At 42.7% G+C, this 14,058-nt stretch overlaps 1 protein-coding gene across 1 annotated transcript; it reads right to left on the reverse strand.

Annotated features, from left to right (window-relative positions):
* Window positions 1–408: 408 nt before the first annotated feature.
* On the reverse strand, window positions 409–13,386 carry LOC141015139 (galactosylgalactosylxylosylprotein 3-beta-glucuronosyltransferase 1). Its single transcript, XM_073489077.1, has 4 exons — window positions 13,275–13,386; window positions 8,953–9,464; window positions 3,560–3,856; window positions 409–495 (listed from the first exon to the last, which is right to left on the reverse strand). Exons 1-4 carry the CDS (start codon window positions 13,384–13,386, stop codon window positions 409–411), a joined length of 1,008 nt encoding a protein of 335 aa, XP_073345178.1.
* Window positions 13,387–14,058: the final 672 nt, after the last annotated feature.

Consider the following 14,058-nt stretch of genomic DNA (forward strand, 5'->3'; position numbering starts at 1 on the left):
TTCCTGATGATTAAGACATGAGCGCTGGCTGCACTTATCAAGAGACTCGGCCGTTTCCTTCCTCCGCAGGTCCAATCACCTGCAAGAGAAAGGATTAAGATATGCTGAGAGAGAGGGCTAAGCCTTAATTGAAGTTAATTGAACCTGTTTATTTCATTGGTGGCATTTAATAATGGAAAACAGCTGCTTCAATTGTGCCTTAATAGAAATCATATTAAAAAACTATTATACAATGTCTTAGGAAACATTAAAACACCTGCTCTTTGTGTAGTCCAACTGAAACCAGGTGGAAATGATCGTGACATTTCGGTTTCACCCTCTGAAGGCAAAATCTGGACGGATCTGTAATAGGAGGTATTTCGAAATGTCAAAAATAATTTTTATTTACCGTGGTCTGAGGGGAAACGGTCAGATCTCCACATTGGGGTCTGTGAATCCTTTTTTCCCCTCGTTTACAAGGACAGGTTTCTCCGTTCTCGTGTGCCAAACGAGTATCTGGTGGGGGAAAACAAAAACAAGAGCAACATAAGTAACATGCTGTTCCCCTAATGCACCCATTCACTCCCCTTTCAGCTCCTACTCTGCCTCATGTTCTTTCAAAACAGTCAATACCAGTTATACTTCCATCAAGACCATGTGTAAAGGGCTACTTGAGTGCATTAGAAAGAAGTGAAGATGGACCACACGAGTGTATCTTGCAAACATGGCAGGGCCCACACAGCTTGTCCTTTCTTCTCCCGATCATTGGAAAATGGCCACCTTTCAATGAAAGCCGACTAAAAACCTTTTCGATACAGTATGTACAAGGTAGCACTACAGTTCTCTGCACAGGGTATGCTATTGTGCTGTCGAGCCTTCAGACTGGGTTCATTCGGCCCCAGAGAGCAGCCAAACATCCAGGAAAAGGATGGCAAGGCGAACAGGGGAAGGGGGGGGGAAAAAAGTGAGTGTCGAGCTCATTTTCCCCGCTCTCCTGTGTTGGAACCTTCCTTCCTTTCATCTCGCCATGGCAGCGGCCATGAATTATGCATGGGGCGTGTTTGAGATGTGCCAGGAGCCCACTCCCACTTTGCTCAGGTGTAGGGGGAGGTTAATAGTCACGCTCACATCTGAAGTGGTAGATTATAAGGAAGCGAGATGCCCACGCACGGCTTTCCGATTTTTTTTCTTCCTCTTTCCCCGCTGCCCTTCTCTCTGTCCCCGCGCTCATCTGTAATCAGTGTGATGTCCCTACCGCCCCGTCACCCCCACCTCCCCAAGTCCAATTCCGCTCTCTCAGCCGTTCCCTGAATCCCCTCTTTTCATTTACCCCTCTGAATGGCTGGGGGAGAGCAGGAGGAAAAGCTGGCTGAAAGTATCTCGATCCCTTCCTTTCCCCCTCTCTCTGGCTCTTTCTCTCTTTGTGTGTGTGTGTGTGTGAGTGAGTGTGTAGCGGTGATTGCGGTGTGGATACTGGCTAGCTAAAGCCCTCTGGCTGACTCCTCTTTGCCCAGAGAGAAGCTTAGTGATGTGACCCAGACCAAGGGCCGTCAGAAGGAACAGTGGAGTTGGCATGGAGAAGAGCGTTGCTGTTGCTACCCTCAAGCCTCTTACACAAATGTGTGTATGTGTGCAAGAGGGCACGTGGGCAGTGCAGAAATATAATCAATGATATACAAGTTTCTGCAACATATTTACACTAATTTACATGCTGACCGTTAGAAAATCTGCAAACAAGTAATCTCACAAGAAAGTTTTCGGCATCAAAAACATACAATACACCCTGGCAATCGAGGAAAAGAAGCCCATTTGCTGCTAAGAAAAATTATGTGAGGTTGCAAGAACATTTAAAATAAGTTTAAGGAAAATGGGCTGTGTCTCTTAAAGAAATAGTACGGGAAATGCACATTTTTTTTCTTGCCGAGGGTTAGATGAGAAGATCAATACACCACTCATATAAAGCCACCAGAAGTCTGTTAGCTGAGCCTAATGTAGCACAAAAACTGTTATCAGTTCCGTCCAAAGGTGAGAAAATCTTTCTACCTGCACCTCTAAAATGTATATAACTCCCGGCAAGAAGGCAAACAAGAGCATATCCCAAAATATCCAACTATTCCTTTCATGATTTATGTTGTAATGTCTCTGGGAGATATACTGTGCACAACTGTTCAGAGTTTGAGCTCCTGCTGTCTTTGATTCATTTGTTTACAGGAAGTCACAGTTTCACACGCCTTCATGTTTTGGGGGTAAGAGTAGTGTACTGTATCTTGCATCATCATGCAGTGTGCTCGCAACGGTGTCAGTCGCATAAAGCTACAAAGTTTGCTGTTATATAACTTATGAAAACATAATAATTCTGTCTGCTGCCGTGGGTGACATTCAGTCTAGAGCCTGATTTCAACCCAGTGAAAAAAGGGATGGTGGTTTCTTTCCACTTACTTGCTTCTGAATCTGAATTTTCAGTAAAATATAATTTACCCAGATGGTTTGGCACTTCAAAACATGACGTATTTAACAAGACCTGTTCAAGGTAATGTCACTGGGTATGCAGGATATGTTATTAGTTATCTACAGCCAAGTAGTACTTGCATTTTCTGCTGCTTTATACCTCTACTGCACTGCATTTCAATGTAAAAATATTGTGCTTTTCACTCCTGCATTGTGTCAATTAAACATGTTGCTCCCAGTCTGTCTGGCTTGTGAACACTGTGCAGTCAGGGGTCGTTGTTATGTTTCAGATATCTATTAGTTCCACTAAAGAGGCATTTCCCCTCAAAACTCGATGGGTCTCAGATGATTTGATCAAAATAAATTATGAAATGTAACATCCAATATTTCACAAAAAATAGAAGATGAGAGAATTGTAGTAGAATAGTACAGAGTTGTGTATCAGGACTGTTTTTTCCTCTCCCCTGCCTCGTTAATCATCTCACAACCTTATGACCTTTCAGAGGGGCTTGATCCCTGGGAACGACTGGACTACTTCCCTATGAAGAGTAGTTAAATTCATCAGTATTAAAGATCTAGTAATGTCACATATGATAATCTATTGTACTGCAGAATGTGTACTTTTACTTTTGATACAACACTTTATAATAACCATCAGTAATAAATGATAAATGTGTCGTTAATTTGACTTCATTTAATAGTTATTTCAATGTAATCAAGCAATTTTTATTGTGAAGTTGCAACAGATTTTTACATTACTTTGTAAATGGTTAATAATTTCTCTGTACTTAATCAATTAACATTATTTGGATGTCCATTAAAAAATTGCATCTGATGTTTATAAATCTTTACAATTGATTAATAAATGGTGTATAAAGCATTTCACTGTTTTTTAACAGTGAAATAACTATTAACTAAAGTTTAATTAACTTTAATTTTCCATTTATTAATGATGGTAAGTATAAAGTGTTTTAAAAGCAGGACTTTTTCTCAAGTAAAACATCTGAATACCTTGTCCCCCTCTGGCTACATCAGGTTTGATTCCTTCCAAACCAATCCACACAAACTGTTTAGGAAATCTGCACAAGTTAAGCTGCTTAACAGCAGTTAACATTTAAAAAAAGGAAATTACCTTAGTGCAATTGGCTGCTTTAGGCTCCAGGTCGTTGAGTGTGACAAGTTCTCGGAGCAAACTACTCTCCTGGTAGCCTCCCTTCACCCCGCGAAGCTTAAAATACGCCTGTGGCTTGAAGAGGATGAGCCTCAGGTTGATGGCGAAGCCTGCCATGTCGATGGCAAAGGGCCGATGGGGGTCGAACACCGTCTTCCAGCCGTAGACCTTTCCAGCGGCATTGACCTTGGGGGACTCGTATCGCAAGCCGCCCACGAAGGCCACAGGCCACACTGAAACTTTCCGAGTCGATCTCATCTGCCAAGAGAAGAGTCGAGAAAAAAGAAATGGAGGAGGGAAGAGAGCAAATTAGTCATCTGAAAAAGCGTACATGACAGTGAGACACGGTGTTTGAGCATCAGCTGCCAGCGTTACAGCAGAGCTTGGACGGAGGGTTTTTAGAGCCGCGGCTATTATTCATTCTGAAAGACAGTGAATATTGACCAAGCCATTGTGCCTGTGCAGCTGACACGCTGTTAGATGAAAGCAGATCACACACATTGTTTAACAGCTGCCCTACGATGAGATAATTAGACACAACCATCTTTAAAGTGGACGGAGCCAAGAGGCTTTGAAGGAGCCAAGCCATTAGAGCAAGTGGCTCTAGTTGCCGGTTGGCTGAGGAGAATTTTTTCAAGGTAGAGCACCGCCAGCCTCCATTTTTTTTCTTCTTTAATCTTCCAGCATCAAAGGATCTTGCCGCCCTTTTCTTTGTCTGCCTCTTAGTGAGTCTTGGTGCTGCAGTCATAAAAGCTACGTTTCTACAATGAGGGTAAAGGAAGGTTTGGAAAAGGCAGTCATTTAATCAAAGTCAGTGGAGCAGAAATAATGATGCTGGTGCCTGTCAGCACTGAACAGTATCAAGTGCATATAAGAGCGTGTGTGAAAAATGTCTTTTCTATACGCACGCTTGTTTGCACATATGTATTTGTTAACGCACGCATGTGTTTAGAGATGAGCTGCTGTGTGATCTGATGGGCTGCTGTGTGGTCAGTCCAGGGGGATCGCAGAGTAGCATGGTGTAAACAGCACAAGGCGAGCTGGGAGCTTATGGGAATCTGTGGATTTGAGCTTTAGGGACGACGACTGTGCCAGGCACCCAGATAACGTTTGGCAGGATGTTTCGGTCTTAATGAGCTCTGGGTGTTAATGGTGGAAGAGAGATTGAGTACTTCTATGCAGGAGATTCAGCTCCATTAATTTTACACACAGGATCTCCTGTTCCTTTGTGGCCGTTACGTCCTACATGTGCTTCGTTAGCAATGCTGGTTTTTTCATACTGTTTCCTCACACCTGATCACAAAGTCTGCTTTTGGAAGTTAAGGGGCTCCACAGAGTATTTTCCCTAAAGGTTGTCAGGTCAGGTTTTTTGGCCACAAACATAGACGGAGTTTGACATTTTACATTTTATCAGATCACTTATAAATACAAGAAATTGTTTTCAATGCCCCCCCTGACAACCCGCAAATTCCATCTATGGCCACAACTGAGTCCAGCCATGGTCACCTGCCCGCTTCCGTCTTATATTTAAGACAACTTAAATCAAAAGGAAGCATAAGTCAGGCGCTCTGCAGACGATGTTAAGGGGCCTGTCATTTTCCCATCTATTCTGAAAATGTGAGAATGAGTGTTCCGCCTGCTGCCTCTGGCCTGGGAATATCAGCCAGGGCAAAACAACACAAATCACTCTTCTGCTGGCTCCCGAGCAAATGAAAACGCAACAAAGTTCCTCTTTCCGGTGAAGGTGACATATGTTTGAACAGAGTTTTTTGTTCACTGTTGCTTCAGTTTCTAATCAAAAGCCTACTTGTGCATTTAAGCTCCTGCTCCACTCAGAGAGGACTTCAGAGACAAAGTGGCCATGTCTCAGAATAGCCGGAGAAGCGATACAAAGAAAATAAATCCCAGATTCTAACAGAGAAAACGAGGCAGGCATCCAGGTACATTAATCAGTCCTTAAGGATCCAGAGCAGATGAAAGAAAACAGAACTGTTGTGCTTCGTTGCCAATGGAGGAACTTTTGGATTTAAGTCTTTGTCCAAGCAATAAAAAAGTGCAGTTCTTAAAGGTGAGGTTGAGATTTTCAAAGTAATGGTAGTAACTGAGTGTAAATGCAAAGCGGGGTTAATAAGCTCATGGCCTATAAAGGTAGAAGGAGATGAGTTATACAGCTCTCGTTCCATGCATCTGCAGTCCAGCTATTTGAGTCATCATGCAGAAAGCTTTGAGGTTAATAACTTCTGTGGTTTTTCTGTTTTTAATAATTTAATATTGCAAGTCAGTACTGTCTGAGAAAATGGACAAGCCCCACAAGTCCACAGGGGCGATGGCTGCCATCCAGGAATACGGATTTGAACACACCAGCCCCATTCACCTGATTTGACACTCTCAGACTACTACCTCGTCTTCCCCAAGATGAAGAAGGAGCTCAGTGGTCGCATTTTAACAGTGACGATGACGCTATCACTGCTGTGGAGCACCTTCTGGAGGTCCAACATCTCTTCTTCTACAAAGAAGGGATCCACATGCTCCACGACTGCTGGAATAAGTGTGTATGTAAATGTAGGAGGGGAGTACGTTAAAAAATAAATGTGTTAGGGTTTTTAAATTTGCTCCCTCTATTGTGGGCCATGGACTTATCAATCCCGATGTTGATTTTGGAAGTATGACATTCTTGATGGTCTGTTGGATTTAAATTGTTGACAATTATTCATAAAGGCTGAAATTTAGAAGTGTGTGTTGGATATGCTAGTAAATAACTTCATGCCTCAATAATGCGTGCAGTTCTTTACAGGGTGGTGTACTTGTGTGTGATGGTTTTCTTTTATTTATTTTCTTTTATGCCACTGAAAGACTGAGATTGTATTCATACTGACACTAATAGCAATCTATGGCACCGAATTCTCTAGCAGCAGATATGATGGAGGTTCAATTACAACAATTCCAGTCAAGATTTGTGATCTGTGTGCCCTCTCTGTCAGGATGTGTCAACATTTTGCCACGACAAATTAGTGCAGCATTAACTTTCTGTGGAACTGACCCTGATTTTACACCACAGTGACATCACACACTTGTTAGTCTGTTATTACATAACGTTAATTAAACTTAACTTCTATTGTAAACCTTAAAAAAATAATAGAAACTGTTATTATATGGAGGATATATCATCATTTTAACATCTTACTTTCATGATAGGCCGACAGCTCATCAGCATGTAGCATGCAAGTTTTCTTTTCTTTTTTACAATTAGATTTGAAAATGTTTTCTAATTGGTCAACACCAAAGAATTAGTTCACAAAAATAATCAAGAGAAAGTGGCTTTTTTTTAAACAAATGGAGCAGCACGCTTTCAACCTTGTCTCTGCACTGGAGCAGTCACTTAAACGCCTCTCTGTTTTCAAGCTGTTGTGACTCTCTGAATATTTACTATGGTGTCAGCAAACTACTGAATTTTTACTATGGTGTCAGCAAACTCTACTGTAGTTGCTGTCAACTCTCTGCTTTTTGTCTATCTGGCTGTCACTTTCTCTTTCTCTCTCATTCTTTTTCTGTCTCCGTCTCTCCCCCTGCACCTCTCCCTCTCTCGCCCCTCAGGGCCGTTACTCCTGCCCATAAATAGGCCTGTTGGAGGTGATGGAGGGCCTCTGAGGGAGACGGAGCACTTCGGCTGATTCCCAGAGAAAGGTAATGACAGGCCCCGTCAATACCCGACGCTCCATTTACTACGGGCCCCGTCTGCACTACTAACAAGACTTGAGGCTAATACTCAGAGGACCTAGACCGTGTCCGCTCAGGTAATTCAACTGATGTCAAGATGGATGGCTTGAGATGTACTGATTACATGCCCAAACTTCTCTACACTAGCTCCACATCCCGACTGTGCTTGTTAAGTGCTTAAAAAAATGCTTCAAGTAACTGGAAATTTATGGTTCTACCTCCCTCTTACAGTACATAACGTACAGCCTGCAGTATAGGCTCTGGGAAGCACTGTATAATATATACTTTATATATAAACTAAAGCTATAGGGACGGATCCACAAGAAGTAAGAAGAAGTAGACATTTATATTTCTGCAGATGTATTTTTTTCCCAATCCAATACAACTGCAATGGGAATATACTGTACACTACAGAATATCAGTGGCAATAACATTCAAGGCATGCACAAAAAGAATTCAAACAAACAATATAACATTTTGCAGCTCAGTCCTTTCTAAAGCACATTTTTAAAGTGCAGTGAGCCTTATTTTACTGGCTCTGATCTTGGCTCTCCTGATCAACTCCAGTCACTCCTCTGTTGGCCGAGTGGCTGCTGAGCTTTTGAACTTTCAAAACAGGAGAATTGGCTTGCCTGTCTCTTCTATGCTTCCTGAATTACCCACTGTGCACTCTGCACATGGTTGGTTTCACTGAAACTCAAGTGGACATCAGCAATCATCGGCAGGGAGGCTTTTTAATGGTGGACCGAGCTTGAGAATGGTGAGTACAAACTTCCTGTTTGGGTACCTGACAGGTGAGGCTTTGGGGTAAGATCACAAATGCTTTAGTAAGTTTATGCTTTAAGTTGGAGATACTTTAGAAATTGGGTTATTGGGTCATGGTAAGAATCTGGGCAGAACTTATTTTCGTAAATGTAACAACACTAGAATCTATAAGAGCGCTACAGCCCCTGTAGTAGTCCCTAGTTTCCAATTAATTAAAATGTCCCTTCAGTCTGTTGTTGACTTCAGTGACACCTTTAAAGATCTGTGAAGACCAGGCAAATTAGTCCACTGATGACAGACGACATCATTTGTCATTTTTTGATGTGTCAAACTGTAGATAATAAAAAACAAAATTGGTTTGCGGTTGCAGATTTTTAAAAATGGCGTCTGAAATAAAATACGGCAAGTATCAATCAGAAATGTTCAGCTCCTGTCCTGTCCTGTCCTCCAAAATACTGTGTTCATAGCAGGGACTTTTGGGGTGTAAAATAACGTCCTGGAACTTAATTTAGACTCCAGTCCCTGCAGGGGAAATGCAGACTTCCTTCTAAGGATCCCAGTCCACTGAAAATTAGGCCCTATGTTCCCACAGCCCTATGTTCCAACATTTCTAGGACATTTTCAAAATTAGGTTAGGGTTAGGGTTAGGAACATAGGGCCCAATTTTGAAAAAAATCTTAGAAATGTGGGAACATAGGCATGCTCCCGCTAATTCAGCTACAAGTACATGCTAGCAATTGTTAGTTTGAGGAAACATAGCATTTACATTCTTTAAAGATCAAACAATGCTCTCATTGTGCATTTTCTTGCTCGCCATTTTCTATCCAATTCATGAGACTTCGTAAAAATGCATTAAATACACCAGCACTGACCTCCTCAAACAGCTCCAGGCTGTACGTGTTGTCATCATCAGCAAAGTAGACGATTCCAGCTTGGCTGCTGTTGGCGTTGAAGGTCTCCCTCAGCCACCGCAGTGCCAGATTCCTTTGCATGGTCCCCCTGGGGATTCTGGGGTCGCGAGTGTCACCCCGCAGCTTATAGTTCCTGGGTGTCTCTACATTGAGGTGGGTGTAGTTCAGCCCTGTTTCTCGGAGGAGCCGCGTGACAAGAGGCGTCCTCCGTTGCGAGTCCTCCACCAGGATCCAGTGCAGGTTGGGAACGTGGAGGAAGGTGTTTGCAAGCCGGGTGAGCTCCGCCTTCTGCACCGGCCGACTATATGTTGGGGTGATGATGTGGATGGTGGGCAGCACATCGGACCAGGGTGGAGGTCGCGTGTACACATACTCTGTCCTCACCACCTCCACAATGTCCTTATCTGAGGCACAGTATTCCTTGGAGTCCTGTGCCTGGCCACCTGCCTCCCTCTTGCCCTCAACACCATCATCTGCAGATTTGGGGATAAGAAGACATGTAAGGCATTAGTGCAACCTTGGGCTGCCCTTTGTATATTTGCCTCAGGTGACTTAAACCCAATGGGGGTAAAGTGTACCTGAGAGCCGGTGGTGGCGGACTGCAAGCCTCTCTGGAATGATAAAGATCTCTTTTACTAGGTGGTGACAGGCTGCAAAAAGTGAAAGCAGGCACCGTGAGAGGATAACACAGCTGATGGACAGAGAGACAGCGCAAGGAAAAGGAGGGGAGAGATGAGTCTGTCTAGTCCCCCAGCGTTGCCTTTGGGCTTTTCTTTATAAAGAAAGAAAAATGTGGGTATGTGGATCCAGAAGACATGCCCTCTATTCATGTCCTGACTCCAGCACAGACTCTCTCATGCTCTGCTTGCCCCCTCCATTTCCCTTGCTTACTACGGCTGTGTTGCTTTGCTTTAGCTGAAATCAGGAAGTCTTAATGTTCACGTGTAAATGTTTTATAAATATGTTTTATCCAAGAGATCCATAAACATGAGAAGAACTGCTGTGTGTATGAGCTGGGTCATGCAGTTTGAGTTGTACTCATATCAAGTAGCAACTTGTTGGCCCTCGATTTTGTTTGTGAGCATGAACTGAACAAGATCGAAAACAGGCCAAAACTCCCCTACCAAGATATTTTGGTATTCTGCTCTATTCAAACATAAATGTATGTATTGGTAGTAACTACACTTTAATGCACACTGGTTTATGGAGTCTGGAGAATTCAGGTAACACAAAATACACTTTAAAAAGTAGAAAACTATATTAAGCCCAACCCAAATACAACCCTTGCCCCTACCACCCCTCTGCGGTAGGGCCTGATGGGATAAAGGGGTAGGGTGAAGTGTTAGGGCTTTGTGGCCCTCAAAACAGAGGTTTTTCAGATGCACACTTCAAACTGAGGGTTATGAGAAGTCTCTGTTGTTTCAGTGTATTTTGGTCCTTTTCTTCAAAATGAGCATGAAACAATCGTGACCAGTTTGCTGATGTCTCTGAGGCTAAGTAGCTAGCTCGCTAACATTACATTATTATTGCTGATTTGTGTGTGACAGTCCCACATTTTTTACCTATTTCAATGTTGCATGCCCCCCTTTGATGGCATACAACGGCTGAAATTTAACTGTAGTACAGGTTGCTAGTGTAAGCCTATAAAGCGCCGTTAATGTAAACAGCCCATGTTCTTTTTCATTTGATGACTTGATTGATTGCGTGAAGTTGTGACTGAATCGCGAGCATCCATGCTTTTCTATCCCAATCAGATAAATGGCAAGTGGCTTTGTGATCATACCAGGATTGACACAGACAAGCACAAGAGACATCACCGCAGTGGAAGACGCCATGTTGGAAATGTCCGGTCATGACGTAAACGCCATCAACGTCAACTGATGACGTACAGTATGAGGGTCTTGAGAGATTTAGGCTTTTTAAGATGTTGTTGTTTAAAACAGGGGTGAAGGACACAAAGCTTATATTAGGTGTGATTTTGTCAAGCTGTTCTTAAAGGTTAAATATGTGAGATTTAGCAGCAAGCAACTGTTTGCTATTGAAAGACAAAGCTGGAGTTATGGCATCCTGAACAGAGAAGGATATCACACTCTGTCAGTGTGTGTTGTGATCTGTGCTTCTCTTGGTAGCTGGGATGGCCGTGCATTCACGTTAGATCATGTGAACGCATATGTCAATGCATGTGAGGATCCAGGCTAGTGCATATGAGGTTTACCCTGTCCTTCCTGCGTCCATTTTCAATGTGGCAGCCTGGTAAGAAACTTTTTTTTTAGCTAGGCAAGAAAAAAGCTATGCAGTAACAGAATATTTTCTTTCATATTTGATCAGCATTGCCTAGTTTTTTGTGAGCAGTGTGTGCTCAGAAGCCACGTTCTTTTCTTCCAACTTTATTGAGCAAACATTGCAGACATTTGTTTTGATCTGAGATGCTGAGGCTCTGGTGTGATATCTAGTGGCAGTGAATGTTGTCTATTTCATTTTAAAAGATGAAGTCTTTCAAACCATGAATGTTCTGCTGAGATTCAACGTCTGGTTTATCAGCCAGCTGACACATACTGACTTGACTCCAGGGGCTGTGATATTTTGGCTCAGTAGTTTTGGCCGTGATGGATAGAACATGATTATAGGACCATTAACGTTCCTTTCTTTTCATTGTGCCACAGCTAATGGCAATCTTTGTCACTGTTCTGTGCGAGCTCCATTCCACCTTCAACATAAGGAGGATTTTTCTGCAGCACCTGGATTACCACAATCTGCTGATGGCCAGATGTTCAACAGAGGCTGCCAGCGAGCGAGCCGCCAAATAAACCGTGAGCTTCTCTTTTAAGAGCAGCACACAAAGGGAAGCCTGTGTGTAAAGCTGGGTCAAATAGCACTGAAAAAAAACAATTCTTTATAATTCTTCACTGTATTTTCGAAGATATTTAAATGACTGTATGCATATAATTGTTGACACAAGTTTTTAAAGGTCCCATATTGTAGAAAGTCAGATTCCCCAATGTCTAAAGCAGGTGTAGGTGCTGTTTAATACTGTGTAAGTAGCAAAATGCTCAATACACGGAGAAATGTTTACAGCCTGTATTCAGAAACTGAATCCTTAAACAAGCAGTCAGGGCTTCTGTAAGGCTGTGATGTCACAACTATACTGTCACTGCCCTCAGCCACATCCCCCCGCACAGAAAACACAGTGGGCGGTGCCTGCTCAGGCCTGTGAGAGCTGACCAATCAGAGCAGACTGAGCTTTACAGGAGAGGAGCCTTAAAGAGACAGGCACTAAAACGAAGAGCTCAAACAGAGGGTAAATAGAGGTGCTGGATCAATGGACAGTATGAGAAAAATAATGTGTTTTTCCAACGTGAAAGCATGTAAACATTTTCCAGCAGTAGTAATAAAACTATGAACCTGAAAATGAGCATAACATGGGACCTTTAATCTAATTTGCAGCTTGTGTTGACTCCAGACCGCCTTGGCTCATTTGTGTAAACCTGTTTTGTTTGTTAACCCCTGTATATGTATTCATGACATTATAAGAAGAGGGCAAAGAGCGCTATTGATTTGCTGTCACTCTAATTTGGGTTTGTTTACTCTTCAGCATACTTGGCATTTAAGACTGTTGGTTCGTGGTCTCTGGGGGGATGATGGGGAGGCTCATGAGTATGTGTATTAATGACTTTATGACTCAGACTGGTGTGCAAATGTGATATTACACATGGATGCAAGATATTCTGTGAAGCCAAACAAGCAGGAAGTAATTATTTTAAAGAAATGAATTTCCACTGAGTGAAACTGGGGAAGGGTTTAAACGTAAATGGGGAAACGAATGATTGACATGCTACATGCTGTGTGTGGTTTGAGTGTCACGCCAAGTAGAAAACGTGGATTGACGGGCCATGGCATGTGAGTGGATAGCCTGTGAAAGGACATTGTTTCGTAACATACCGTACTGAGCAAGTAATTATCAACATGAGGAAAAGGAATGCAGATTGTAAAACGCTGAACATTTCATTCTGACAGACTGAATATCTCATAATAAAAAAAAACAACTTGTAGATGTCTGCAAGTGTATTTGTGACTTCTAAATCTTCAACATGCACGTACACAATGTACCCAGATGAGGTTTACAATGACTCGGCCAAGTGTTATTGAGCTCTGATGAAGCCGATGGTCATGATTACTGAGTGCCTCTAAATGAACGGCCTGTTGTCTATGCCTGAAGTGAAGTGTTGGGTTCGAGGACCCACTTCAGGTTTGATATTGCCAGTGGAGTGTGGTGCATTGCGTACCCTTGCGGATGGCGAGGAGTGGAGCGATAGCGCTTTGGTGCCAAACAGTGATGAGCAGAGTCCAGGGTAACACTATCAACACGATGGCAAGAATATCTCTTCTCTTCGGCATCTCCAGGATTGGTTATTTGGCTCGGCATTACCTGAAGGACAAAACATGGATGTGTTATCATTCTGCATCTTAGAACACACATAATTTCAAGTCACTTTAAAAACCTTAAGAAAATTCAAGAAATCTCATAACATAACAAACATTTAGACAAATAGCCTCCACCAGACTGAAGCAAATCTCAATTACTTAGGCATGGGGAGGCACATTCACAGGACCTTAATTATCATTAACTGCCTCAGAGACACCATACAGGCACAGAGGACACTAATATTCATGAGGGGGTGTCATTGGGGAAAGTTAAAAGGTGACAAAGAAGGTGTGTACCTTCTATTAAAGCTGTTAAAATAAAATATTATTATGCAGCAGACACAACGCCATTAAAGCCTCACCAAAAGATATTAAGAGTGACATGATGGAGCAGGTGATTGTTGTTTAACCTACGCGGAAATCTGTAAGAAGTCCAAAGAATAAAGGTTGTGAAATAAAACTGTAACTATAGCTGTGTCACAGCCAGTGAAAGGAAGGTCAGAGCCACTGGAGGAGGCCGTGGAGCAGGAGCTTGTGCCCTCTGCCAGCCCGATGAGCTCATCGCTGCCATCACCGAGGACGGGGCAGTGACTTCATGCCCAGTTCTGCAACTATTCACCGGCCAAATGGCAGGAAACGATGTCA

The sequence above is a fragment of the Pagrus major genome, chromosome 2 (assembly GCF_040436345.1).
Source record: "Pagrus major chromosome 2, Pma_NU_1.0".
Taxonomy (NCBI): Eukaryota; Metazoa; Chordata; class Actinopteri; order Spariformes; family Sparidae; genus Pagrus; species Pagrus major.

Bases quoted from the DNA above. Each gene is read 5' to 3' on its own strand.
- LOC141015139 (XM_073489077.1), bottom strand. From the start codon at position 13,386: ATGCCGAAGAGAAGAGATATTCTTGCCATCGTGTTGATAGTGTTACCC. The intron at 9,465-13,274 runs GTACGCAATGCA...CCAAATCTGCAG, and splicing joins ACTCCTCGCCATCCGCAAGG to ATGATGGTGTTGAGGGCAAG. The intron at 3,857-8,952 runs GTCAGTGCTGGT...TTCTCTTGGCAG, and splicing joins GCCTGGAGCTGTTTGAGGAG to ATGAGATCGACTCGGAAAGT.